Genomic DNA, 25,472 nt, shown 5'->3' with positions numbered 1-25,472 from the left:
TTTCTGGAACACTGAAGTCTTTGGCTAGGAGGTTCATCAAATGAGTACTGCAACTGTATGTTAGCTTCGGACTCTCTTCTAAATAATTTCTTCTCATCTTGGATACATTAGCAGCATTGTCTGTGACCAAGCTGCGTACTAGACATTTGAATTTCCCCCCCAGTTTGTTATAGCTTTTACTGCTGCTACTTGTAAGTGTTCTGCTGTGTGTGCATTTCCTGATGTATCAATTGTTTCTGTAAGGAAGACATTCCCTTCTTCTGTTGTCACACAAGCACGTACAAGAGGATCATTGTGGACATTGCTCCACCCATCAAGACTCAAGTTAATAATTTTACCCTCTAGACCTCTTGCACACTGCTCAATTCCTCTTTTTATACACTTTATCCAGCAATTTGCCTGCGACATCTGCTCTGTTGGGTGGACTGTATCCTAGTCTTAATGACTGAACCATATTAATGAAGTATGCGTTCTCAATTATACAGAAAGGAGAGTTTGTTGCATAAACAAACTGGGCAATATTTTCATCAATTACCTCGTTTTGTAATCTGATGGTTCTTATGACAAATTTATCTATGGCTGTTTCTGGATGATGGAGTTTTTTTTTTTTTTTTGCTACAGGTGATATACTGTGGCTATATATGATGTGACTGAAACACTAACATTGGCAGGTAACTCTGAAACTATAGAAAATGATGGTGATCTTGAAGGTGGATAGTGTTCAGAATCCTGTATGTTGAGGATGGATTCTCCTAAACAAAATAAGTCAGTGCAGTTATTTAATTATTATTACCATACCGCTCATTTAGTATTACTCATTGCATGCACTGACATTCAGTACTACTTTAAAGGTGAAATCATAAAAGGAAGATCTGCCTATTTCAGCTATTTATTTTTTATCACAACTGCATCTAAAATGATAGTACCATAGAGTAACAACTATATTTTTTGCTCAAACATGAGAATTGAAGAATAGTCCAGAAGGAAGACAGGCAGTCCTTAAGAAAGAAGTATGAAATAAAAAAGTTTATCAATCTGAAGATCCTGCATGTTGAGACATGTTCCTTCCATCATATTCAACACAGCTTTCTCCTGAGAAGAAACACTTCTCATGATGTTGTTTCGTACAGGCAAGCAGGCCTTGCATTTCTTTTTTGCACTGTTTGCATTTTGCATGCATGCCTCTTACCCACAGGTAGAGGAACTTCATTAAAATATTCCCAAACTGTGTCTCTTTTATGGGATGCTGCCATTATAGGTTTTCCGTTCTAGTGAGAGATCTCAAATCAATGAAGGCTACACTCAGAAAGACCTCAAGACTTCTGGAATATGCTGCTCAAACAGTTTTACTTTTGTTTCTACAGCCTATCCCTCCCTTCTCACATTTATCTCCAGACTTCTTTTCCTTGTCCTGATGTATTCTGCCCCCAACAATCTTCTGTTCATTGAACTTTTTGAAACTTTGCACTTTTAGAGAGAGGTAAGGGATTAACTCTGTGTACACAAATTTGCAGAGGACAGTAGGGTTGTGGTCTGTTATTTCTCACCTCTATATATTTATTTATTTATTTATTTTAAAACATTTTTGCTGTTAACAAGCATGTTATCTCTGGAGAGACAAATCCACAGTTTGAGAACTGCAAAACTAAGCATCTCTGATGGTATCTTCTAGACTGAGCACTAGGTCCCATTGGGTAGATTAACCTAAATCGATTCAGAAGCCCCTGGAACCCCATAAGATTGGGGTCCCTAATCCATGAACTCTTGGAACTCATTTACAAAATTTTTCTTAAACATTACATGAATATATTGCCTCCTACTATAGAATTAGAATTTTGAATTCCTATTCGATGATGAGATATCTTTGAGCTATAATGTATCTTATCTAAAACTATCTTTAGATAGATTTTTTTCTCAAAAAGCATTTTATCAAAAAAACTGATTTAAATTAAAAAAATCCTGTTTTTTATTTAAATTGATTTTTATCCACCCTAGAGTTCTCTTATCGTGCCTGCTCCTAAAACTCCATATTCATTTTCACCTTGATTCACAAGTCCAAACCTAAAATTCTGTACTGTTTTCTGTACTCCTACTGTGAAAGTTATCGATCTGCTCACATATACTCTTAGTTGCTGTCCATATGCAACTAACATATACTCTTAGTTGTTCTGGGCAGGGGCTTGATGTGAGATGCCCTGCTGCTCCCTTTCCATTAATATTACAGGTCCTACAGAAAATCTGTCAGGACAGAACTCTAATCCTTATTGCTCCCAACTGGCCGAGACAGTTCTGGTTTATGGATCTGCTGAAGCTCTCAGCTTGGCCACTTATTAAAAATCTGCCCATTTCCAGACCTTCTAACACAAAACAAGGATACTTTTGAGCATCCCAGTCTGGAATTGCAGCTCAAAGCCTGGTATTTGGATGAATATTGGACATAGAGTGCTAATGTTCCAGAATGGTGCAATCCATTCTCAATCAAAGGAGGAAAGTCTACTAGGAGATGTTATTCAGTAAGATGGAGGCGTTTCCTCTTAACTTGCGTTGCTGAGCCCATCTTCAGAATCCTGCTGGGTCCCTGCTGTGCTGGAATATTTATTTACCCTTAAGTCTTTGAGTCTCTCAAAGTTTGAGTCTCTCTTTAGTTCTCTTCAGGTTCACTTAGTAGCAATCAGTGCTTTTCATTCTCTAGTGGATAACTGCATGATCTCCATTCACCCTGCTACAGCTACATTTTTAAAGGGCATGAGCACTTTGTAGCACCTTTCCAGCATTAGTAAATTGAGGTCCCATTGGGGCATGAGCTTTCATTCTTTTGTTTCTCACTAAATCTCCTTTCAAAGCTCAGGCCACAGAGCATGTGGCTAATCTGTTTATGAAAGTGGCCTTTCTCATTGCCATAACATCAGCCAGAAAAGTCAGTGAGTTGGGGCACTCATTGTGGACCTGCCATATACTATCTTCCATAAAGAGAAGGTCTTGCTATGGCACCACTCAAAGTTTATCCATAAAGTAGTTTCTAAGTTTAATATGATGAATCAAACCATCCACTTGCTAATATTTTTTCCTAAACTGCATACCTCTGATAGAGAGGATGCGTCATTCTCTGGACATCTGAAGGGCATTGGATTTTTCTCTATGAAGAACAAGAATTAGTAGGCACCTAAACTGTTAGTTTCTGTAACAGAGAGCTCAAGAGGTCAGGATATATCTTGATATATATAAAGTGCAGAGACTTTCAAAATGTATATCTGGCTGTATTATCCTCTACTACCAACCAGCTCACATCTTTCCCTTGCAGGGGGTGAGTGATTATTCCACCAGAGCACAGACAATCTCTACTTCATCTCTGAGAGACGTATTGCTACTAGAGATATGTAGGCAGCTACCTGGTGCTCCTTGCTCACCTTCATGAGACATTATGCTTTGGTTAAGTCTTCTACTGCAGATACAGCTGTGGGAATACCAGTACTTTAGTCAGCTATCACTTCTGTATTATTGCACCCACGTCCTGTTTGACCACTGCTTGTTAATCTCCCATGTGTGGAATACACATAGAGACCATCACTTGTAGAAGGAATGGAGGTTACTTACTTGTAACTGGAGGGTCTTTGAGATGGGTGATCTGTATCTGTACTGCACTACCTGCACTCCATCCTCTTTCTCTGGATTTGTAATAAGAGTAGGAATTGGAAAGTCATCAGTACACACTGTCCTTTCTACCCTCTGGAGCACAAGGAGAGCTATGGTGCACATGTGGACCAACAGACTCTGCTTGCAAGAAAATTTCAGATTCAGGAGCATGGTGCTCATGTGTGGAATACAGCTAGGGACCAAACATCTTGGAAAAACTTCCAATTACAGGTAAGTAACCTCCATTTACATATAAAACGAAATCATAGCATGCTTTTCAGAGACTAAACTTGACTAACAGGTTAACCTCCAGTCTAAAGAAGTTTATCTCACCCAAAGTTCTTTCCAGCATTAATCCTGGGGAAATTCTGCACCACTGCGCAATGCAGAATTTGCACAGAATTAATGTTCTACATAGAATTTCATTTTTCCCTGCAGAATTGGTGCTGCAGAACTGCTGGCTGCCACTAGGGGCCACTGGACCCAGCAGAGACCAACTCTCCAGTTTGTAAATATAGGACACTGCCAAAGGGGAGTGAGAGGGGGAGCTGGAGGGTTCTGGGCAGCTGCAGTTCTGAGCACATCCTGAAGGAAGGAGGAGGCATGCAGCAAACTCCATACAAGCCCGGGACCCAGCATCGGACTTTTTCTCTCTTGATCCCTGGGCTCTGAAGGGTAGGGGAGTGTGGTTGTCTGGGCTGGAGTGGCACCCTGCGGCTAGGCTCTGGGGATAAGAGGTGTGGGTGTTTGGACTGGGGGGGTTCTGAGAGCAGGGAGTGTGAGTGTTTGGGCTGGTGAGGGTGCCCTGTGGCTGGGCTCGGGGGGAGGGTGGGGAAAGAGGGGTGTGGGGGTCAGAGCCTGAAGCGGCAGAGTTTTCCTCCAAGATGTGCCCAGCTGACAAATGATACACCAAGACGGAGGTGCCCAGCAAAAGCATAATAGAGAAACAGGAACTGGGTTGTCGTAGGGGTTTCTTTATCCCTGTGCACGTAGGGGAATCTTTTTTGTATTGTATTGTTATGGACTTGCTCACAGATATTTTGAAATAAATTACCCAAATAATTGAAACGGGTATGGTTATATAGTGTTGTTTTGACAAAAGATGCAGAACTTTAAATTTTTTTGGTGCAGAATTCCTCCGGGAGTATCAGCATTTCCAGTGAAGCCTGGTCGAGATCACACTTTCATGAAGAAAATTTGCTGTCCATTTACTTCCTGGGTGAGGGATACTGGGATGTCGTCTTTGTCTTCCAAATATAGAAGAGCAAACCTTTAATGTGCACCTCAAGATATGGTTCTCTCCTTCCACCATTTTTCTTGTTAGTTTCTTTCTGAAGTTCTCACAGTCTTCTTGTTTTCATTCAGTTCAGACAAGTGATAAGAGACCTGTTGTGAACAAGGTGACTCAATTTACATGTAAACAGATAGATGGATACGCATCTCTTGTCTGACAGAAAATCTGTTTTTCACCTATACTGATGACCAACCCCCAGACACAAACTTTAACAACATATTTTCAGCGTATATGCATAACTCCTTATGCAGCATCAATATATGTGTTTCTCAATGATATTGATGACCAGTGTGACACCAATTTTCATTTAAGAGATCAGATGACATGCTTTTTGTGAGCTAGAATGTACTTAGCAGACTCAGGACATTTCTGTAACCCAGTGGTGGGCAACCTGTGGCCCGTGGGGTGCACGGAGCCCATCAGGGTAATCCTCTGGCGGGCTACAAGTTGGTTTGTTTATATTGACCGTCCACAGTCATGGCTGCCTGCAGCTCCCATTGGCTAGGAACGGCAAATTGCGGCCTGCCAGTGGATTACCCTGACGGGCTGCCTGTGGGCTGCAGGTTGTCCACCACTGTGTAACCCTTCTGCATCCTCTTTCTACTTAGCTTTAAGGTTCTTGAGTCATAGTATGTTTGGCATGTACTGGGAGGAAGTGAGCAGAGTGCCCTGCAGGACTCCTAAGCTTGTAAGGCACTATTGTGGTGGGGAAATTATGCTTTATGGTGTGATTTAGGGAGCAAGGAACCCAATAGAGTTTAGGGGTATGTCTAGAGACAATGGGCTTGTCTAAATTGGGATGAAAAATGTATCCACATTTTAAAACACTAGTAAGTTGTATTTTAATGTATTAGTTGGACAAGATAAATGCTAGTGGCAGCATAGTCTGCAACTCAACAACTTTAATGTGTGTTAAAGTCTGCACTGCCTTATCCACATTAGAGTTTTAAAATGTGATAACGGGTTAGTAACAGCCTTCGAACAATAAATCTTTAAATTCTAAACTAGGAATTTGTCTTGACTATCTCCATGTTTCCCCAGGCTCCTTTGCTTTCATGAATTAGATAACCCAATTTTCTGGCCTCACTTTGCTCCTTAAGTTCTGAATCTTGACTCCTGCTTCCTTTCCCAGCTTTGCCTCCCTGCAAAACTTCTAAATGCCAGTGAATGCATTGTGAGCCTTACTATGTCAGCAGGAATCATGGATCTGATGTATACTCTATTTAGGTCCACTTCAGCTCCTGATAATGTTAAACAAAACAAATGCAAAAAAGGGAAGCATATCTTGTACTGGGGGCAGGAGGCAGGTGATTCAAGGAAGCTCAGTAGGGAGCCAGGAGGGTTGCATGCTCTACCGGAGCGAGGAGAAACCTGAGGCTTTTGACTTCTGCAGGCATCTTAAGCTGGGTAGTGAAAGAAGGAAAGTGCTGGAGACGTTGCAGAACAACTGTCACTGGAGCCAGGGGACTTTGGAATCCTGTTACTTGTATTGAGCTCAGCTTCTGGTGGTGGCTGCTGTTTTTCCATGAGTCACATGTACGCATGGTAACATACAGTACATTCTTAAAGCACTTACATCTCGCATCAAATCCCTGAAGCTTAGTCAGTGACTGACAAAAATATTTATTCCTCCCACCCCCAAAGTAATTAGGGGTTATATATAATGTGATATACATTGGGAATGCAATATTTTGTCTTAACGTTTAGTTTTGCTCTTAAGTCCTTTAGTCATGCTGGTTATTAATTATCTCACGTAACCAAGAGTGTGTGAGGTGCTTTAAAACACAGATAAGACATGGTCATAGGCCAAAAAAGCTTACAAACTAGTATTAGGCATGAAGCAACAAGTGGGTAACAAGACATTAGGGTGGGCTTGTGTAGGAAGGACAGGGGAAACACCAATAATATTATGTAGTTGGTGAAGGCTAATGCATATGTTGATGGATTAAAGAAGTTTTTTTTTTAATGTATTTGGATAGTTTCTTGTAGGTATCACAGAAGTGTATCTTCAAGATGGATTTAAACAAGGAGAGGGTAGTAGTCTGGCAGAGCAGCTTACAGAGGGTCATCCGTGCATAGGAATTGGTGGAGCTGGTGGTGCGGGAAGTGCACAAACAGGGTACTAGGGCTGACATCGCTGGAGGAGTGGAGTGGGCGGGAAGGGACATAAGAGCCAAGACTGGATATAGGGAGGTGTAGAATTATGCAGGGCCCAGAAAGTGAAGGCAGAAAACTTGGAAGTGATGCAGTGGAGAAGGGGGAGCCAGTGAGGGGACTGATGAAAGAGGGTGGTATGACATGGTTGGTTTGATGGGCAAGGAAGGTGATCTCAGAGGCTGTATTTTGTATGGAATAGTTCTAGGAGTGAGTTTCAGCTGATTCAGCCAATGGTTTGTTCTAAAACAATAAGATGGAAATACAGTATTTGTTAAATTTGTTTAGGATCAGTAAGTTTTTAACTTTGTGCTTCACAACCTGTTTCAGATACTTTGCAAAAGTAAATGAAGCAAATTGAGAATGATTTCAGAGAAAATGAGTTAATGAACTCTAATGTACAGGGAGAAAAGTCACTGAATCATGGAGGTAGACATATTAAATCTGTACATCAGTTATGCCTCTCTTATCACCAAGTATCACAGATGGTGATAAAGATCCACATGAGGAAAATCATTTGGAGAAGAGTTTTAAATCTCATGGAAGGCTAACGTCAAGAATGATAGAAAAGATATTTCAGTCTTTTGGGTGAAAGATCTTATCATTGATAAAATATTGAAATCTGTAAAGAATTCAAGTGAACATAGGCAGTGAGTTACATGGGCCTGTGGTGCCCGTGCTCCACCAATATTCAGAGCATGGGGGCCTGGCTCCACCAATGTTTGGGGCTGGGCCTCTCCCTCAGCTCTGCCCACTGCCTCCGCTCACCTCCCTTGGTTCGTCCCTGGGCAGCGGCTGGCTGCTGTTCCCCGCGCAGTTTTCCCTTGCTGGCTGGCTCCTTTCATGCTGTGCCCACCAGCACCACTCTGGCTAAAAGGGAGCGGGGCAGGCTGAGGTGGCTGCCGCTGCTGTGGTCTGCGGAGGGAGGAGGCACATGTGACATGATGGCAGCCCTCCCCCTGGGCCCTGACCCTTCACCAGTCTTGCACCCTGAACCCCTCATCCCCGGCCCCACTCTGCAGCCCTCAACCCCGCACCCTCTGCCCTAGACCCCTCCCACACCCAACCCCCCATCCCAGAACCCTCACCCCCAGCCAGAGCCCTCATGCCCCCCACACTCCCCCACATTGTGCAATGTAGGGAAACTGTTAAACGCTTACTGTTTCCAGTCCATTTTTACATTATTTAATAAAAAAAATATCGGCTTACAAGGCAGGTGTGCGGGAGACTTGGATGCGTTCTAGGCACCACCAAAAATTATACAAACCTGGCGCCCAAGCAAGTGAAAAACGTGCTTATTTATTTTGCAGAGCTGGCTCTTGTTACACAAGTTTAATACTTTATGAAGCTACTCTTCCATGTCTGGGACAGAAATGCAATTTGTAATATTATTTAATTAAATATACTTTGACTGTCTTACAAGACAAATAGTCTGTGTAGCACAACTGTGTTTCTGACAAGGAGTGAACAATAAGAAATTATAATATGTAACTTTAAAAATTCTAGGAGTACTTGTGGCACCTTGGAGACTAACAACTTTAGCTGTAGCTCACGAAAGCTTATGCTCAAATAAAGTTGTTAGTCTCTAAGGTGCCACAAGTACTCCTTTTCTTTTTGTGAATACGACTAACACGGCTGTTTCTCTGAAACCTTTAAAAATTCTGTAGTTAAGAAGATTGAACCAAATTATTAAAAGAACTACAATATTTTCCTCCAAAAATACTTTGTTCATTCCACATAGTCATACTGGATGACTCTAGACTTCAGAGGAGGGCCCAGTCTATTCTCCTAACTATGCACAAATAACTCCTATTAAAGTTAGCAGAGTTGCACACATGGCGAGGAGAATAAATCTTATGTTTTGAGAGTTCAGTAAGTTAAAATGCTTCTTAAAAAGTAGCTTTTAGTGCTCTAGAACAGTGGTTTCCAAACTTGTTCCGCCGCTTGTGCAGGGAAAGCCCCTGGTGGGCCGGACCGGTTTGTTTGCCTGCCGCATCCGCAGGTTTGGCCGATTGTGGCTCCCAGTGGCTGCGGTTCGCTGCTCCAGGCCAGTGGGAGCTGCTGGAAGCGGCATGGGCCGAGGGACGTACTGGCCGCCGCTTCCAGCAGCTCCCATTGGCCTGGAGCAGCAAACCGCGGCCACTGGGAGCCACGATCGGCCGAACCTGCCGACACGGCAGGTAAACAAACCGGCCTGGCCCGCCAGGGGCTTTCTTTGCACAAGTGGCGGAACAAGTTTGGGAACTACTGTTCTAGAAATATGGTATACTGAAAGTGCTGAAGGTAAACTTGATTTAACCAGAGAAATGGGCAAAACACAGGTATAAATATCTTCACTTTGCTCCCCCAGTGTGCTTCAACACTGGGTTTCAGGGAACACTTTTAGGGATGGAGGGGTATTTCAGTCATATTCATCCAGTCATTTGTTTCTCATCTGTGAGAGCATCAAAAAAAAAATGTGCTGATTGTGCTGGTGATCTGTGTGAGAGAGATATGGACACATGTAAATTAGCAACTGGACTGAGGCCATCAGTTGTATTTAATATATGAATTGCTCTTCTGTAAATGCTGACATATTGCTTGGTTTTGTACATGACACAAATGTATTAATCCCAAGCCCAAAATCATGAATCAAGCATCCTCAAAATTACAAGTGACTCAAAGTTAGATATTTTTTAAAAATTAAATTTATGTTTTTGGTCTGTTTCCTGATTTTTTGAACTCCCCCATCCACCTCCTGTGTGTGTAATTTTCTCACACACACACACACACACACACACACACACACAGTGTTGCCAACTCTTGCAAATTTATAATAAATAAAATGATTTTGGCCTTAAGTGCAGAATCTCTCACTTCAGAACCAAACGGAGATTGGGCACCATACAAACACATAGTAAGAGACAGTGCCTCTCCTGAAGCGCTTACTGGTACTGCAAAGCATGGTGATGAGTTTGTGATATGGGAGTGGGAACTGGGACTCACCAAATTCCTCTCATATAAAATCTACCAACTATCTATTAGATGGAAACAGAAATTCAAACTGGATGATTGACAAGGGAAAATCTGTGTTGCTTTTAGCAATGCCCTGAGGTAGCCAGTCCCCATTAAGGGCTAATGACATACCTTTGAGAATGAGGCTTGCTTTCTGGAAAAATAAGTTTATAAAATCAAGTTCTGACTTTTTTGGAGTTTGCACAAGCAGGGTCTTTCACACTGTGACAGTTTAAGACAGGAAGCCTGAATTTAATATGGTGGACAAGTGTAGTCAGTATATGGATTCAAAGAGTGAGGTGATGTCGTTAAAATACCAGGCAAGGAAGATGCACTTAGCAGCTGTGTTTTGTGTGGAGTGGTGGGTGATGGGATGTTACAAGGATGAAAGAGGATAAAGTTTCAGGAATCAAGACAGGAGACTTGGATATGAAGTGGTGACTTTAGAATTGAAAAGTCTATTTCATCACCAGCCTACTGAGTTGTCCAATCTTACACTCTGCTTTTAACTTATTAATGTTTTGGCAATAAATCAAGGAGTTACAGCAGTGCTGTATGTCCACGTGACTTATATGACTAATTACATTGGGCTGGTGTCTGAAACAATTGCAGTGGTGTTTGCTACACACTTTGTGTATGTGTTACTGTACGACGTTGGGATGAACTTTTATGTCCTGTGTTACAAAATGAATTACATCTTTCATATGCATAATCTAACTCTTTCTCTTCTTAGCCATAGATTTCATAATCTCCAATGGCAGGGAAAAAATATTTGGAAACACTGACATTATACTCTGATTCATTATGCTCCAATTTATTGTTTCCTTATAGTCGATAAGTTTTTGCTACCGATACATAACTGGGTTTTATCTGGCTATATTGCTGTTAACCAGTTTCAGAGTAGCAGCCGTGTTCGTCTGTATTCGCAAAAAGAAAAGGAGTACTTGTGGCACCTTAGAGACTAACAAATTTATTTGAGCATAAGCTTTCGTGAGCTACACTGAATGTATCTGATGAAGTGAGCTGTAGCTCACGAAAGCTTATGCTCAAATAAATTGGTTAGTCTCTAAGGTGCCACAAGTACTCCTTTTCTTACTGCTAACAGTTACATTAAGCAAATGGCTTGACTGTTACTCATTATTATCCAACTTACTTCTAAAAGTAAAATCCACATAAAATGGTTAAAATAGATAAAAAGTTAATGAGAGAATGCCATACATCAAACTCCATTTGTCTATATCAGCAGATACATAACCTGTTTTAATCACTGCACGTTTCTGACTTTTTCTTCTGTTGTATACATTCATCTTTTCATAGCAGATGCTGAGGAGCACTGACAAATTATAGTTCATTGATCAATAAGAGTTCATTGCTTGATTATGATGAAAAACCCTGCTATTATTTCAGACTTGTTTTTACAGCGTTTCTGTTTTCTTCCTTCATCTTTTCAGATTATGGCACAGGCTCAAGGCTTGGGGAGGAGATACATTAAAGCCTTTTTTAAAGGCTTCTTTGTTGCTGTTCCTGTGACAGTGACTTTTCTAGATAGAGTGGCCTGTGTAGCAAGAGTGGAAGGAGCATCAATGCAGGTAACAAAGCTTTATTTACTGTTAAATTAAATCCATGTTTTTAGCAAGGCCTGTGTCTCAATTTTAAATAACTGATAACCCAGTTTTAAAGGTGGAGGGTGCAGCTGAGAAGGATTCTCTCTCTCCCCGCCTTCCTGATATTGTGTAGTAAAATGAAATGTATGGACAGGGCCTTACGTCATGGAGTGGTCTGCTTTCTAATATGTCACACGGGTACTCTGTAGTATGGCAAGAAAAGGCTCTTGGGAGTAAAACTTCACAGAATACTATAATTCCAAGGAAAGCAAAAAGGTATTTTTTCAACAATAGATCTTGCTAAAATTTTGGCAAATCCAGACATGCTCATTTTACAGTAGTAAAAATTTCAGTGTAGAATTTGGGGTCTGTGGAGGAGTTGTTTGTTTATGAAATGTTCTATTTAAAACACTATGCATTTTAATTTTAAAAGAAAAAACAACTATTACCAGACCTATTATTACTCATGACTGTGTACAGGTATCATTTCAATAAGGAACCTGTGGAACTAGTTGCCGGGGAATGTTGTTAAGGCCAAAACTACAATGGGGTTCAAAAAAGAATTAGATAAATTCATGGAGGATAGGTCCATCAATGGTTAGCATTGCCAACATGGTCAGTGATGCAACACCATGCCTTGGGTGTCCCTAACCTCTGACCACCAGAAGCTGGTAATGGACAACAGGGGATGGAACACTTGACGATTGTTCTGTTAGTTCCCTCTGAAGCGCCTGGTATTGGCCGCTGTCGGAAGACAGAATACTGGGCAAGATGGACCATTGGTTTAATACCCTGTATGGCTGTTCTTATATTGTTAAGCTGGAAAATAGATGTCTTGAAATTGTGCTAACACTTATTTTATTTATTGGGAAAGTGATAGTCTAGTGGGGTTATAGTGTATGCTCGTGATATATAAACTGGTGTACTAAAGCACATGAATATTCTGATATTTTTTGCGGTGTAAAGGGACATTTAAAAGGAAAGAAAAAATTGTTGCTACTGAAAACCACTGCTGCTTCCCCTTACTGTGTTGTTGGGACTTTTCAAATGGATGCTGTTTCAATTTTGCAATTCTGTCAGAGTGACTCTCTTTGTCCGTTGCTTCATTGCATTCTGATGACCATATTCCAGTGTGTGTAGCTGCAGTACCTATCTTCTTCTGACAGTGCAATCGCCTGTCCCCCAGTGAAAATTACCTTCGTGTAGCAAGGGGATTGTCTTCCCTTTCTTCTTTAAGGATAATAGCGACTAGGGATGCATCAACTTCTGTTCCATTAAAGTTCCTGGACTTCTGGAGTAGATGAAGATCTCAGGAAGAGCAGAGACAGGTGTTGGGAGAGAGGAAGTGGTCTTGGGGAAAACTCAGGCTATTGTTTCTTTTAGGGACCAGGAGCCTTGTAGTGTAGTGTGGGGCAAGGCCTTCCCTCTCTCCCAGCCAACAGGATAAGCTCTGGGAAAGAGAGCATTATATATTCTTCCTCTTCTATCATAACGAGAGATGCTGGCAGGGGACAGCCTGCTGACTTGGGCCAGCCCAAGAGGGAAAGGACTGAGTTGCAAATGGGCCAGCTGGGAGAAGCTGGCTAAGGCTGCAAGGGGCCTGAAATTAGCACATAGGTCCCAGAAGGAGGGCTGTGGGACTCCTGAATGAGGGAAAAGAAATGTGCTTGAATACAGACTCCAGAAACAGGACTATGGGACCCCGGAACATAGGAGAAGAGACCTAGGTCTTGGAGAGCAGATTTTACTTTTAAAACACCATGTGTTGATGTTTCTCAAACAAAAATTTCATGGTATTTCCATTTTATAGGAAACTTCAAAAATATTTGGTTTACCAAATTTCAAAATGTTGACATTTCCCACTAAACGAGTTCAAGTTTTGCCAGCTCTACTTTTGTCCAATAGCTGAAAAATGTATGTTAATTTTTTAGCCCATTGAGTCAGGACCTCAGATTTACATCTCCTGAAAGGCATTATCTCCAACAATACAATACATTCTAGCACCAAGCTGGAATACTGGTTTACTGCTAATTTGGAGGGATGAGTGTTAAAAGCGAGTCCACATGATCTTTTGTATAAGATAAGTTTGAATAACACAAAAAACATAGTTCAAAACAAAGTTATACTTCTATGCTATATAACATATCTCACATTCTTATGTCATGACGTTTTTCAGAACACTACAAACCTTAACTAATTTTAAACATTGTAATAAAACATTCAGTTATTTTGATGTGAAGGTTTATTAGATCCAAACAAGACCAATCTTTTAGCAGGTATGTTATTTTAAAGAAATGTATCTCTCTCTCATACTGCAGAGCTTGAGAAAGGAAAACTACAAGTCACTGCTTTAGAATGCCATTTCTTTATCTAGCACTCCAGAAAGTGATTTATGTTGAATGCATTTGAAAGCTATAAGATAGAAGGGAATGTGAAATTTAGTCAGTGTGTAGCCTTATTTACCAATAGAATCAAAAGCTCTCACTGTATGATTTCCAAGATTTGATTTGTACTAGACCGCTTAGACTCCTGGCTTTTTGCACTCATCATTCTGGTTCCTGCTGAGTTTGAAATTAAAAGTTATGTCAAGAAGCAAGGAATAGGGCTTTCTCTTTTCAGATTTTCTGATTTTTGTTTTTATTTTGAACCCGGAATGTGTGTAATGTTGCTTCATAATCACTAAAGATTGTAACTCTTTTGATACTCTGGCAAATAGACTGCGTGGAGGTCCTCAAGAAAACAGATATTCTCAATCATTTCGGCAGACTTCACGAATTTCATTGTTTCATGTTGATTTCACATTTTCACAATGTTGAGAACTACCTATTGGAACCTTTCTTCCGCTCAGTCACCTCTTTATGGGTATTTATCACTAATCTGTAAAGTAATGCACCATTCAGTGTGTTTTTTTTTTTTTTGACCACACTTTACTGCTTCATCATCTGACTTTTTTTTTCTTTTTAAATGTCCTTTTCTTTAAACCTCTAGTTGAGGGCTTGTTTCTTAGATGGTCAGAGTTATGTGCTCATTTAACATCTTGTTAGTAATACTGAACTTCAAATGGATTTGTGTTGATTTACAGCATTGAATAGATGTGACACAGAAACAGCTGGTGTGAAAATTTAGTAATTTACTGTTACGGATCTTGCAGTTTTTCGTGTAATGTTGACTATATACTTATTTTATAGGTTTCAGAGCAACAGTCATGTTAGTCTGTATTTGCAAAAAGAAAAGTATTTGTGGCACCTTAGAGACTAACCAATTTATTTGAGCATAAGCTTTCGTGAGCTACAGCTCACTTCATCGGATGTTTTATAGGGTTACTGTCCTATATAAATGAACCTTCCTTTTCAGTCTATATCTGTTCATGGCTTCTCCTGTTGAGTTACAATGCTTTCTGTTTGTCTGATACATTAAAGTTTCTTTATACTTCAGTGGATTGATCATGTTTATCCTAATCCTGTGGAAAAAGGAACCCCCTGATGGTTAATGAATGTAAGAATTCATATATCCAAATTAGCTGCTTTGAAATGTTAGATTGTGATTTTATTTCCAAGTTCAGCGACAAACAATTGAGTGTGCTAAACTAGGAATTCAGTCTGATGATCAATAACCTCAGACAAAGTACACCTGCCACTGTAAACTCTACATTAGCAAATATTTTTGAATATTATAATCCATTATGCAGTGTACCTGTTGTAATTACTTATTCTATGGCAATTTCTCCTTACATTATTATTGTAATATTAGGATTACTGTGACTATATGCTGCTTTGAATATTTCTCCTCTTCTTCAAGCTATAAGAAAATAAGCCTTGACCTTCTGGTGTCCACCAGCAGCATAACAAATATCAAGTTAATTATTATTTATTGTTAAAGGATGTATTGCTTCCCTTTTACTTACAGAAGCTTGTGACCTGTAAGGCTCCCATCATATGACTGGGACCTCAATTTACATGCTTTTAGTATTAGATTGGTTAGTAATTGGAGAGTCAAAGTGCTGTGTGACTTCTGCACCCTTGTCCTAAATTAGGACCTAGGTGTTCCATTTATACTGAGCTATTAAGCCAGGAGCTTGAACAAACTAGAGAGGTTTCAGACTAGAGCTATGTATGCAACATTCTTGGATTTTGTTTCCTTAAAAATAACAGCATTTATGGGTCCATTTGTTAACCCTCTTTCAGAAATAGCGTTAGGTGTGTTTGTGGATTTTTTTTTTTTGAACTTGGAGTTTTACTGCTAATAAAAAAGCATGGAGTGTAAGTTACCTGTAAACACAATTTTATATATGGTGTTAGTGTTCATGAAAGATGTCACAATTTATACTGTTTGCTAGAAGATTTATTATTGTTTGCGGGATACTGTAATGGTTAACGTGAAATGAGGGTCTTCTCCTTCAGGTTCTCCTCCCTTCTTCACGCCTTCTTCTCCTAAAGAACTGTTTCTATATGCCTCAGTAAGATGTCATTTCATTATATCAAGATGCTGTTGTGGGGTAGCAAAGCTTGTTATAAATTTCATTGGGTCCCTTGGATGTAATATTAAAACATAGCTATTAATGAATTGGGTACCAAGCCTCTGCCTCCAAACAAACCATGTCAGCAATACATTTTTAAAAACAGTATAATTTTCACAAACTTGGTGTAAGTTTTAGAATGCTGTGGAATACAATGATATTAATATAGCAACATCTATTTAAAATATAAGAGTGTGTATAATGTCACTGCTCATTAGAACAGAAGGCTGGGAGGCAACTGCCAGGCTGTAACTTGTGTGTCACTGACTTGCTGTTTGTCCTTGGGTAGATCAGCTTACTTTTCCATGCCTTAAAATCTCCATCTTTAAAATGAAGATAATACTCACTTATCTCACAGGGACCAGGGGTTGTGAGTTTTGATGAATGCTGACTTCGTATTTTGAAAGCTGTGTAAGCATAAAGTGTGAAATGCATCTACTCTTGGAGCCAGAGGCTCAAATTCCAACTGCATCGAACCCACCCTCCACCCTTATTGGGTTTCTTCACACAAAGATTTAGGCTATGTCTACATGCTGACCATTTATGTTGGCAAAGTATATGTCACTCAGGGGTGTGACTCCCCCTTCCCCCCGAGTGACATAAGTGACGCGTCTCCCACCGACGTAAATACTGCTGCTCGTTGGGGGTGGTTTAATTATGTTGACAGGAGAGCTCCCTCCCGTCGGCATAGAGCAGTTACACAAGAGATTTTACAGCGGCGCAGCTGCATCGGTACAGCTGTGCCATAAGAACGGCCGTGCTGGGTCAGACCAAAGGTCCGTATAGCCCAGTATCCTGTCTTCTGACAGTGGCCAATGCCAAGTGCCCCGGAAGGAATGAACTGGACAGGTATTCATCAAGTGATCCATCCTGTTGCCCATTCCCAGCTTCTGGCAATTGTAAGCTCTCTAGTTTAGACATAGTCTTAGTGTGCAGCAAGCTAGGGTGTGAATGTTTCAAACAGCGGTATGTCAAAGCACACTATGGAACTTTTAGTGCATGGCAGCAGGGTCCACACAGTGAGTTAGTGCACATTTAGGCTAGTGTGCTGTATATTTACAACCTGGCTTTCTGTGCACTAAGTCTCCATATAGACAAGCCCTTAGGTAGATAAGTTGAGTACCAGACAGTGCACTTGTGGGAGTCTTTTAGATGAAACTTTATGTAGCCCTCCCCACCGCTTTCCTCCCTGGGTTACTTGGGAACAGGCAATGCTAACCTGTGTGCCTGGGCACCTGATGTTGTTGATATTAAAGGAGATCCTGAGTATCCCAGTGGTGATGTTGGATAGGTGGGAATACTCTGTCCACCCCTCTACTGCAGTCCCTTTACTCCTAAAGGAATTTAAAATTGGTAGTGCCTCCACCTGGCTGGCCCCTGTACACACTCAATGGCGTGCCTTGGGAACCTTCAGGAATAAACCTATTCTTGTAATATTAATAACAATAATCTGTGGCATGGGTCTAAGTCAAAAATACCAATTACAAATAATATACATCCAATATACTAATATTAGAGTTAACATACCTTTACTTAACTACTTAAAGAAACAGAGTTTCTTAACTGACTGAGATTAAATGCCACTACTAATTTAAATCCACAGGGGACAGTTGAATAAAATCAAATAATATAGTGTAGAGTAATAAATGAAACTTATCTAACTGGCATTTACACTGTCACCATTTACCCCACCCCGGAGTAGAGCTCCCTGGGATTTCAGAGTCCTAGACGCTTGCATGGACATGCTTGAAGATCTGAAGCTGGAGACAGCACTCTGTTGGTTCTGTGTATCATCCCAGCCAAGGCAACAAGCTGCACAGCCCCTCTGAAGATTGGAGTTGGCCCCACCAACTGTCAGCAGCTCTTGGTCCTGGTCTGATAGGAAGATCACTCTGCCTCTTTTCAGACTCAGTCTCTCTGCTGTGCCCCTTCCCTTGCAAGTACTTTCCCAAACATGAGTAGGGGTTACTCACAGCTCCTTCATGGCAGGCTCACCTCAGTCAGCTCCAGGCACAGCAATAGTCTTTCCCCTGGCTCCAGTGAAGCCACAAACCATCTCTGAAGCTCCTTGCTCGATCAAAGCCCCAGCAGGATTTCTGCAGCAGCTCCTGGTATGGACAGATATGACAAGATTATGACTATCAACAGATGGCTTAGGCAGTGGTGCTATAAGGAGGGCTTTGGGATGTATGGCCACTGGGAGGCATTCATGGACAGAGGACAGTTCTCTCGGGATGGACTTCATCTGAGTAGGGAAGGAAGTAGACTTCTTGGATGGAGGCTGGCACAACTGATTAAGAGAGCTTTAAACTAGGAATTTGAGGGAGATGGTTGGGAGATGTCCAGGTAATCTCCACGCCGGATTTTAGCATTGAGAGGAAAGAAAACGAAGTAAGAGAGGTTACAGCCGTTGGTAGGAGGAAGGGCAGTGTAGATACCAGTCTAATAGGTTATACTGGCAGTAAAATGACCGTGTCTAATAGGGTACAGAATGTGAGTGAGGCCAAACAGCAAAAATTAAGATGTTCGTACATTAATGCGAGGAGCCTAGGTAACAAAATGGAGGAACTAGAGCTACTGGTGCAGGAAGTGAAACCAGATATTATAGGGATAACAGAAACACGGTGGAATGGTCGTCATGACAGGACAACAGCTATTGAAGGGTCTGTGCTGTTTAGAAAAGACCGAAATAAAGGTAAAGGTGGTGGAGTAGCATTGTATATCAATGATGAGGTAGAACGTAAAGAAATAAGAAGCGATGAAATGGATATGACTGAGTCCGTCTGGGCAAAAATTAAATTGGGGAAGAAAACTATTAGAGCCTCCCCTGGGATAGTGCTTGGATGTGCTATAGACTGCCAGGATCTAATTTGGATATGGATAGAGCCCTTTTTAATGTTTTTAATAAAGTAAATACTAATAGAAACTGTGTGATCATGGGAGACTTTAACTTCCCAGATATAGAGTGGAGGACGAGTGCTAGTAATAATAATAGGGCTCAGCTTTTCCTAGATGCGATAGCTGATGGATTCCTTCATCAAGTAATTGCTGAACCGACTAGAGGGGATGCCATTTTAGATTTGGTTTTGGTGAGTAGTGAGGACCTCATAGAAGAAATGGTTGTAGGGGATAATCTTGGCTCAAGTGATCATGAGCTAATTCCATTCAAACTGAATGGAAGGATTAACAAAAATAAATCTGCAGCTAGGGATTTTGATTTCAAAAGGGCTAACTTTCAAAAATTAAGGAAATTAGTTAGGGAAGTGGATTGGACTGAAGAATTTATGGATCTAAAGGCAGAGGAGGCCTGGGATTATTTTAAATCAAAGCTGCAGAAGCTATCGGAAGCCTGCATCCCAAGAAAGGGGAAAAAATTCATAAGCAGGAGTTGTAGACCAAGCTGGATGAGCAAGCCATCTCAGAGAGGTGATTAAGAAAAAGCAGAAAGCCTACAGGGAGTGGAAGAAGGGAGGGATCAGCAAGGAAAGCTACCTTATTGAGGTCAGAACATGTAGGGATAAAGTGAGACCGACTAAAAGTCAAGTAGAGTTGGACCTTGCAAAGGGAATTAAAACCAATAGTAAAAGGTTCTACAGTCATATAAATAAGAAGAAAACAAAGAAAGAAGAAGTGGGACTGCTAAACACTGATGATGGAGTGGAGGTCGAGGATAATCTAGGCATGGCCCAATATCTAAACAAATACTTTGCCTCAGTCTTTAGTAAGACTAAAGAGGATCTTAGGGATAATGGTAGCATGACAAATGGGTATGAGGATATGGAGGTAGATATTACAATATCTGAGGTAGAAGTGAAACTGAAACAGCTTAATGGGACTAAATTGGGGGGCCCAGATAATCTTCATCCAAGAATATTAAAAGAATTGGCACATGAAATTGCAAGCCCATTAGCAAGAATTTTTAATGAATCAGGGGTTATAACGTATGATTGGAGAATTGCTAACATAGTTCCTATTTTTAAGAAAGGGAAAAAAACGTGATCCGGGTAATTATAGGCCTGTTAGTTTGACATCTGTAGTATGCAAGGTCTTGGAAAAAATTTTGAAGGAGAAGGTATTTAAGGACATTGAAGTCAATGGTAAATGGGACAAAATACAACATGGTTTTACAAAAGGTAGATTGTGCCAAACCAACCTGATCTCCTTCTTTGAGAAAGTAACAGATTTTTTAGACAAAGGAAACGCAGTGGATCTAATTTACCTAGATATTAGTAAGGCATTTGATACCGTGCCACATGGGCAATTATTAGTTATATTGGATAAGATGGGGATCAATAGGAAAATTGAAAGGTGGATAAGGAATTGGTTAAAGGGGAGACTACAACGGGTCCTACTGAAAGGTGAACTATCAGGCTGGAGGGAGGTTACCAGTGGAGTTCCTCAAGGATTGGTTTTGTGACCAATCTTATTTAATCTTGGCACAAAAAGTGGGAGTGTGCTAATAAAGTTTGCGGATGATACAAAGCTGGGAGGTATTGCCAATTTAGAGAAGGACAGGGGTATCCTACAGGAGGATCTGGATGACCTTGTAAACTGGAGTAATAGTAATGGGATGAAATTTAATAGTGAGAAGTGTAAGGTTATGCATTTAGGGATTAATAACAAGAATTTTAGTTATAAGCTAGGGACGCATCAATTAGAAGTAACGGAGGAGGAAAAGGACCTTGGAGTATTGGTTGATCATAGGATGACTATGAGCTGCCAATGTGATATGGCCGTGAAAAAAGCCAATGCGGTCTTGGGGTGCATCAGGAGAGGTATTTCCAGTAGGGATAAGGAGGTTTTAGTACCGTTGTACAAGGCACTGGTGAGACCTCACTTGGAATACTGTGTGCAGTTCTGGTCTCCCATGTTTAAGAAGGATGAATTCAAACTGGAACAGGTACAGAGAAGGGCTACTAGGATAATCCAAGGAATGGAAAACTTGTCTTATGAAAGGAGACTCAAGGAGCTTGGCTTGTTTAGCCTAACTAAAAGAAGGTTGAGGGGAGATATGATTGCTCTCTATAAATATATCAGAGGGATAAATACTGGAGAGGGAGAGGAATTATTTAAGCTCAGTACCAATGTGGACACAAGAAAAAATGGATATAAACTGGCCACCAGGAAATTTAGACTAGAAATTAGACAAAGGTTTCTAACCATCAGAGGAGTGAAGTTTTGGAATAACCTTCCAAAGGAAGTAGTGGGGGCAAAAGATCTATCTGGCTTTAAGATTAAACTCGATAAGTTTATGGAGGAGATGGTAGATGAGATAACATGGTTTTGGTAATTAAATATTCATGGTAAATAGGCCCAATGGCCTGTGATCGGATATTAGATGGGGTTGGATCCGAGTTACCCAGGAAAGAATTTTCTGTAGTATCTGGCTGGTGAATCTTGCCCATATGCTCAGGGTTTAGCTGATCGCCATATTTGGGGTCGGGAAGGAATTTTCCTCCAGGGCAGATTGGAAGAGGCCCTAGAGGTTTTTTGCCTTCCTCTGTAGCATGGGGCACGGGTCACTTGCTGGAGGATTCTCTGCTCCTTGAAGTCTTTAAACTATGATTTAAGCACTTCAGTAGCACAGCTATAGGTGTGAGGTTTTTTGCAGGAGTGGTGGGTGAAATTCTGTGGCCTGCGTTGTGCAGGAGGTCAGACTGGATGATCATAATGGTCCCTTCTGACCTAAATATCTATGAATTTGTGACAGAGCGCCACACCAGCAGTCTGGCTCCTTTCTCCCCCCACCCCAAAATGGAGCCCACTGCCTCCTCTCCCCGCACTCCCTGGAAGAGAAAGTCTCTCAGCCTTTGCCTAAGGCATCATGGGAGTTGTAATCTCTAAGGCTAGATTGCAGCACACAGGATCTTCCCAGCTGGAACACTCCCAATAAAGTTCAGAGGCCCCTCTAATAAAAGGGCCCTACAAATAAAAAATAGGGTCTGTGCATTCTACATAGACTTCAGAGATTCTATGGCACTTTCAATTAGATTAGGGGTTTGTGCTTTTGTCATTGCTTCAATATCCTTTCTTCTCACTATCATGCAGGATGCTACCGTCCAGTCCAGAGGTGGTTGCATTTCAGTGGCCTGAATATAGTTTGTGAATCATTTGCAAAGTAAAGTGCTATGCAAATGTAGATATTAGCCTTTGATGAAAGATGCTGCAAAAATGGAAAGTATTATAAGTAGGAAATAACATTTAAAAAATTCTGATGTCCACTGAAATATAGTTGTAATAAGCTGATTTCCCTTAACTGGTGCTTACTGTACATATAGTTTTTGTGAAATAACTATGATTATACCTGCCATTTCTAAACATTATAGATCAAATTCCATTGACCTGCATTGGAGTTTTGCCAATTTACACCAGTGGAAATTTGACCCTGTGAGTTTAAACCTGCAGATAAAAAGGAAACTATCTTTAGTAATTAGTACCCGACTAAAATAATGTATCATAAATAAATGTTTTATACCTTGTTCTGATGCTGATGTCTATGCATGATCTTCATTCTTGTTAATGTCACTTATAGGTGCTTTAAAACCTTGGTGGATCCATTTTTGTCTTATGTCCATAAGCTAATATCACACAAGTCCTATTTGAAATAAATTTTTGTCTGCCTCTGTCTGGGTAGGAAATAAAAGAGGAATGAGGAAACTCTGTTTATAATGAATAAAAATGGCATTTGATTTTAAGCAGCTTTATAAATAGAAAACAGAGTCAAGGAGAGGCGGGTGAGAAAATAGTGAATCATTACAATTACTTTAGTGAAGCTGAATTCTTTGTCAGAAATTCTAGGTAGTCTTTAGATTTAGCAACATAATTTGTAAATAATTATTGTGAATATAAGTAAACTGAGGCTACACTGAGTGATGACAGATTGATGAGAGCTCTAAGACAGTGTGTTGTGAGGACTTCATTTCAATGCACTGTGCCCATTTGTTGTGATCATCATAGATATATCCAATGTGAGCTGGAGAACCCCAGAAGCTAATAGCTCATTGTTGGTGGAATGCTCCACATAAATGTCAAAGAACAGAGAACTGTAAGGTGAAGTCTAAAGTCTTTTCTGCCACAGATCAAGATACATGTCAGTTAGCACTGTAACATGACACCTGGAGCTCATTGAATATTTTCTGATGGAACACTTCCATTGGAAAATGCTGATTTGGTAGAATCAAGACATTCTGCTGTAGCATAATGATTGTCAAAACTTTCAGTGGAAACCAGGTAGGCGGACTAACCTTGTTTCCTGCCAGCCTGGGTGCTCCCTGCTTCCCAGAGCAGCTGGGACGAAGCTGAAAAATTACATTTTGGTTGTCCTGTGCCTTTAAAAAAAGTTTTTTTTTTAACTTCTGATTCAGGACAAAAGATTTTTTTCAAAATTTTCCACGTGATGGAAATGCCATTTTTTCGACCAGCTCTGTTGGCGACTGTCTATTATGTCCTTGAAGAAGAGGTTAGCAGTCTCAAAGCTCTCTCAAGAGGCAGGTATTTGGTTGGACTGATGCCAACCTGACTGAGTACATTCACAAACTCTAAATCTGTCAAGCAAAAAGGCATGCTAGCAGATGACCTCCATTACATATTTCAGGGACAACATGAGTGATACTTGATACACACTATGGTGGAATGGCTCTTCTAAAAATGGTGTCACTCTTCATGAGTAGTTGTAGTGCAAAGCATTCTTAATTCCTGTTTCAGAGTAACAGCCGTGTTAGTCTGTTTCGCAAAAAGAAAAGGAGTACTTGTGGCATCTTAGAGACTAACCAATTTATTTGAGCATAAGCTTTCGTGAGCTACAGCTCACTTCATCGGATGCATCCGATGAAGTGAGCTGTAGCTCACGAAAGCTTATGCTCAAATAAATTACTTCTTTTCTTTTTGATTCCTGTTGTATCCTAATAAGAGTATGGAATTGCAGTTGAATTACAATTTGCATATTGTGCTGTATTGCAAGATGTACATTGTACTTTACTATAAATATATGGCATTTAACTATATCAGCACCTAATATAAGTAAGTTCCACTGAACATACTCTTCTCACCAGTGATTCAGATTCTGGTCCCATAAAACCAATGGCCCAAAAAATTTCATTAGCTTTAATGGGATCAGGATTGGGACCTCCCAGGAAATGGGAAGGAAGCTGGAGAGGAGGCGTTTTAGGAGAAATGTTGAATTTCTTACTTTTAACCTAAAACTGTTTTCCTCTTTCCTTAGCCTTCCTTGAATCCAGGGGAAAGACAGGTATCTGATGTGGTGCTTTTAAACCATTGGAGTATTAGGAATTATGAAGTGCAACGTGGAGACATTGTGTCATTAGTGTAAGTAATTTCAAATACATTCAATTCATATTTATGCACATCTTGAACCATCAGCATTGTAATAGGTTTTATCTGTAATGCCACGCTGTATTTTTGCATGTTGGCAATAACGCTATAGAGAAGATTGATCATATGAGCAACAAATGCATTATTATTGTAAATTTTCACCATACAAGAAATCTTCAAAGGGTTCATTATTTGCTTGAAAGGAGAAAAATGTGAAGTACTGTGTGGTATTATATAGATGTTTAGAAGAACTGCCAAGAAAAAGACGTGCGGTAAGGTATTTCAGATTTCTAATCAAGTAGAGTGATCAGTTCAATGATGATTATAGATCTGGAATACAGTAGGTAAAAAAAATACATGGATTAATGGAGTATATGAAGAGAGTATTTTTTTAAGTCATGTTGCTTTATGGATATTTAATTCAGGAGGAAAAACCTTCTGTTTTCTTACTGTTTATCACATATCACAGTAACTTTTTTTTGGAAAAGTCTAACTACCACATTTAAGTTTAAGTAAGATCACAAAAACCAGACTTCTCTTTAAAGTACAACTTTATAAAAAACGGCTTATGAATTAGAACATGGAGGCTTATGTATCAAGCCAAAAGGTGGCACTGTTTCTCTGTTGAAAATATTCAAGACCATTAGAGGACAAAAATTCCATTTCAGTCTTAATGTAATATAGAAATGGAATGTCAAAGTGTGTATCACTGACACAATGATATAATACATTCTCATAGTATATGCTTGGATGGCTTAAGCTTAAGGTGTTTAGTTTTATAAGTAAAATGCACAGTATATAGACTTCAACTGAACTTGTCTTCTAAAGCTAATTTCCTTAGATTCCTTAGGTTTACATCTGTTTTAATGGACCACATTGTTATGGCTATCTGTCTACTGAGGTGGCAATTAATATCTAAATTTTACTACCAATTGTTTAAGCAAAT

The 25,472-nt window shown here is 40.2% G+C and overlaps 1 protein-coding gene across 22 annotated transcripts in view; it reads left to right on the top strand.

The window, feature by feature from the left end:
• The window catches only part of IMMP2L (inner mitochondrial membrane peptidase subunit 2), an 852,317-nt gene that overhangs the window by 25,150 nt on the left and 801,695 nt on the right, over positions 1–25,472 (top strand). For 19 of the 22 annotated variants that reach the window (XR_012156794.1, XR_012156795.1, XR_012156793.1 and 16 more), the window contains exons 2-3: positions 11,527–11,664; positions 24,417–24,520. Coding sequence is in view for 19 of the 22 variants with exons in the window: in XM_073328094.1 (XP_073184195.1) it covers positions 11,527–11,664; positions 24,417–24,520 (242 nt within the window). In the remaining 3 variants the exon portion in view is untranslated. Of the gene's footprint in view, positions 1–4,764; positions 4,853–11,526; positions 11,665–24,416; positions 24,521–25,472 lie in introns of all 22 variants that reach the window. The other 3 variants (XM_073328095.1, XM_073328086.1, XM_073328087.1) reach the window with 1 other exon arrangement.

This window comes from Lepidochelys kempii, chromosome 1, assembly GCF_965140265.1.
Source record: "Lepidochelys kempii isolate rLepKem1 chromosome 1, rLepKem1.hap2, whole genome shotgun sequence".
NCBI lineage: Eukaryota > Metazoa > Chordata > Testudines > Cheloniidae > Lepidochelys > Lepidochelys kempii.
Note: the sequence above shows the minus strand (reverse complement) of the source record. Positions and strands in the feature narration are given on the sequence as shown.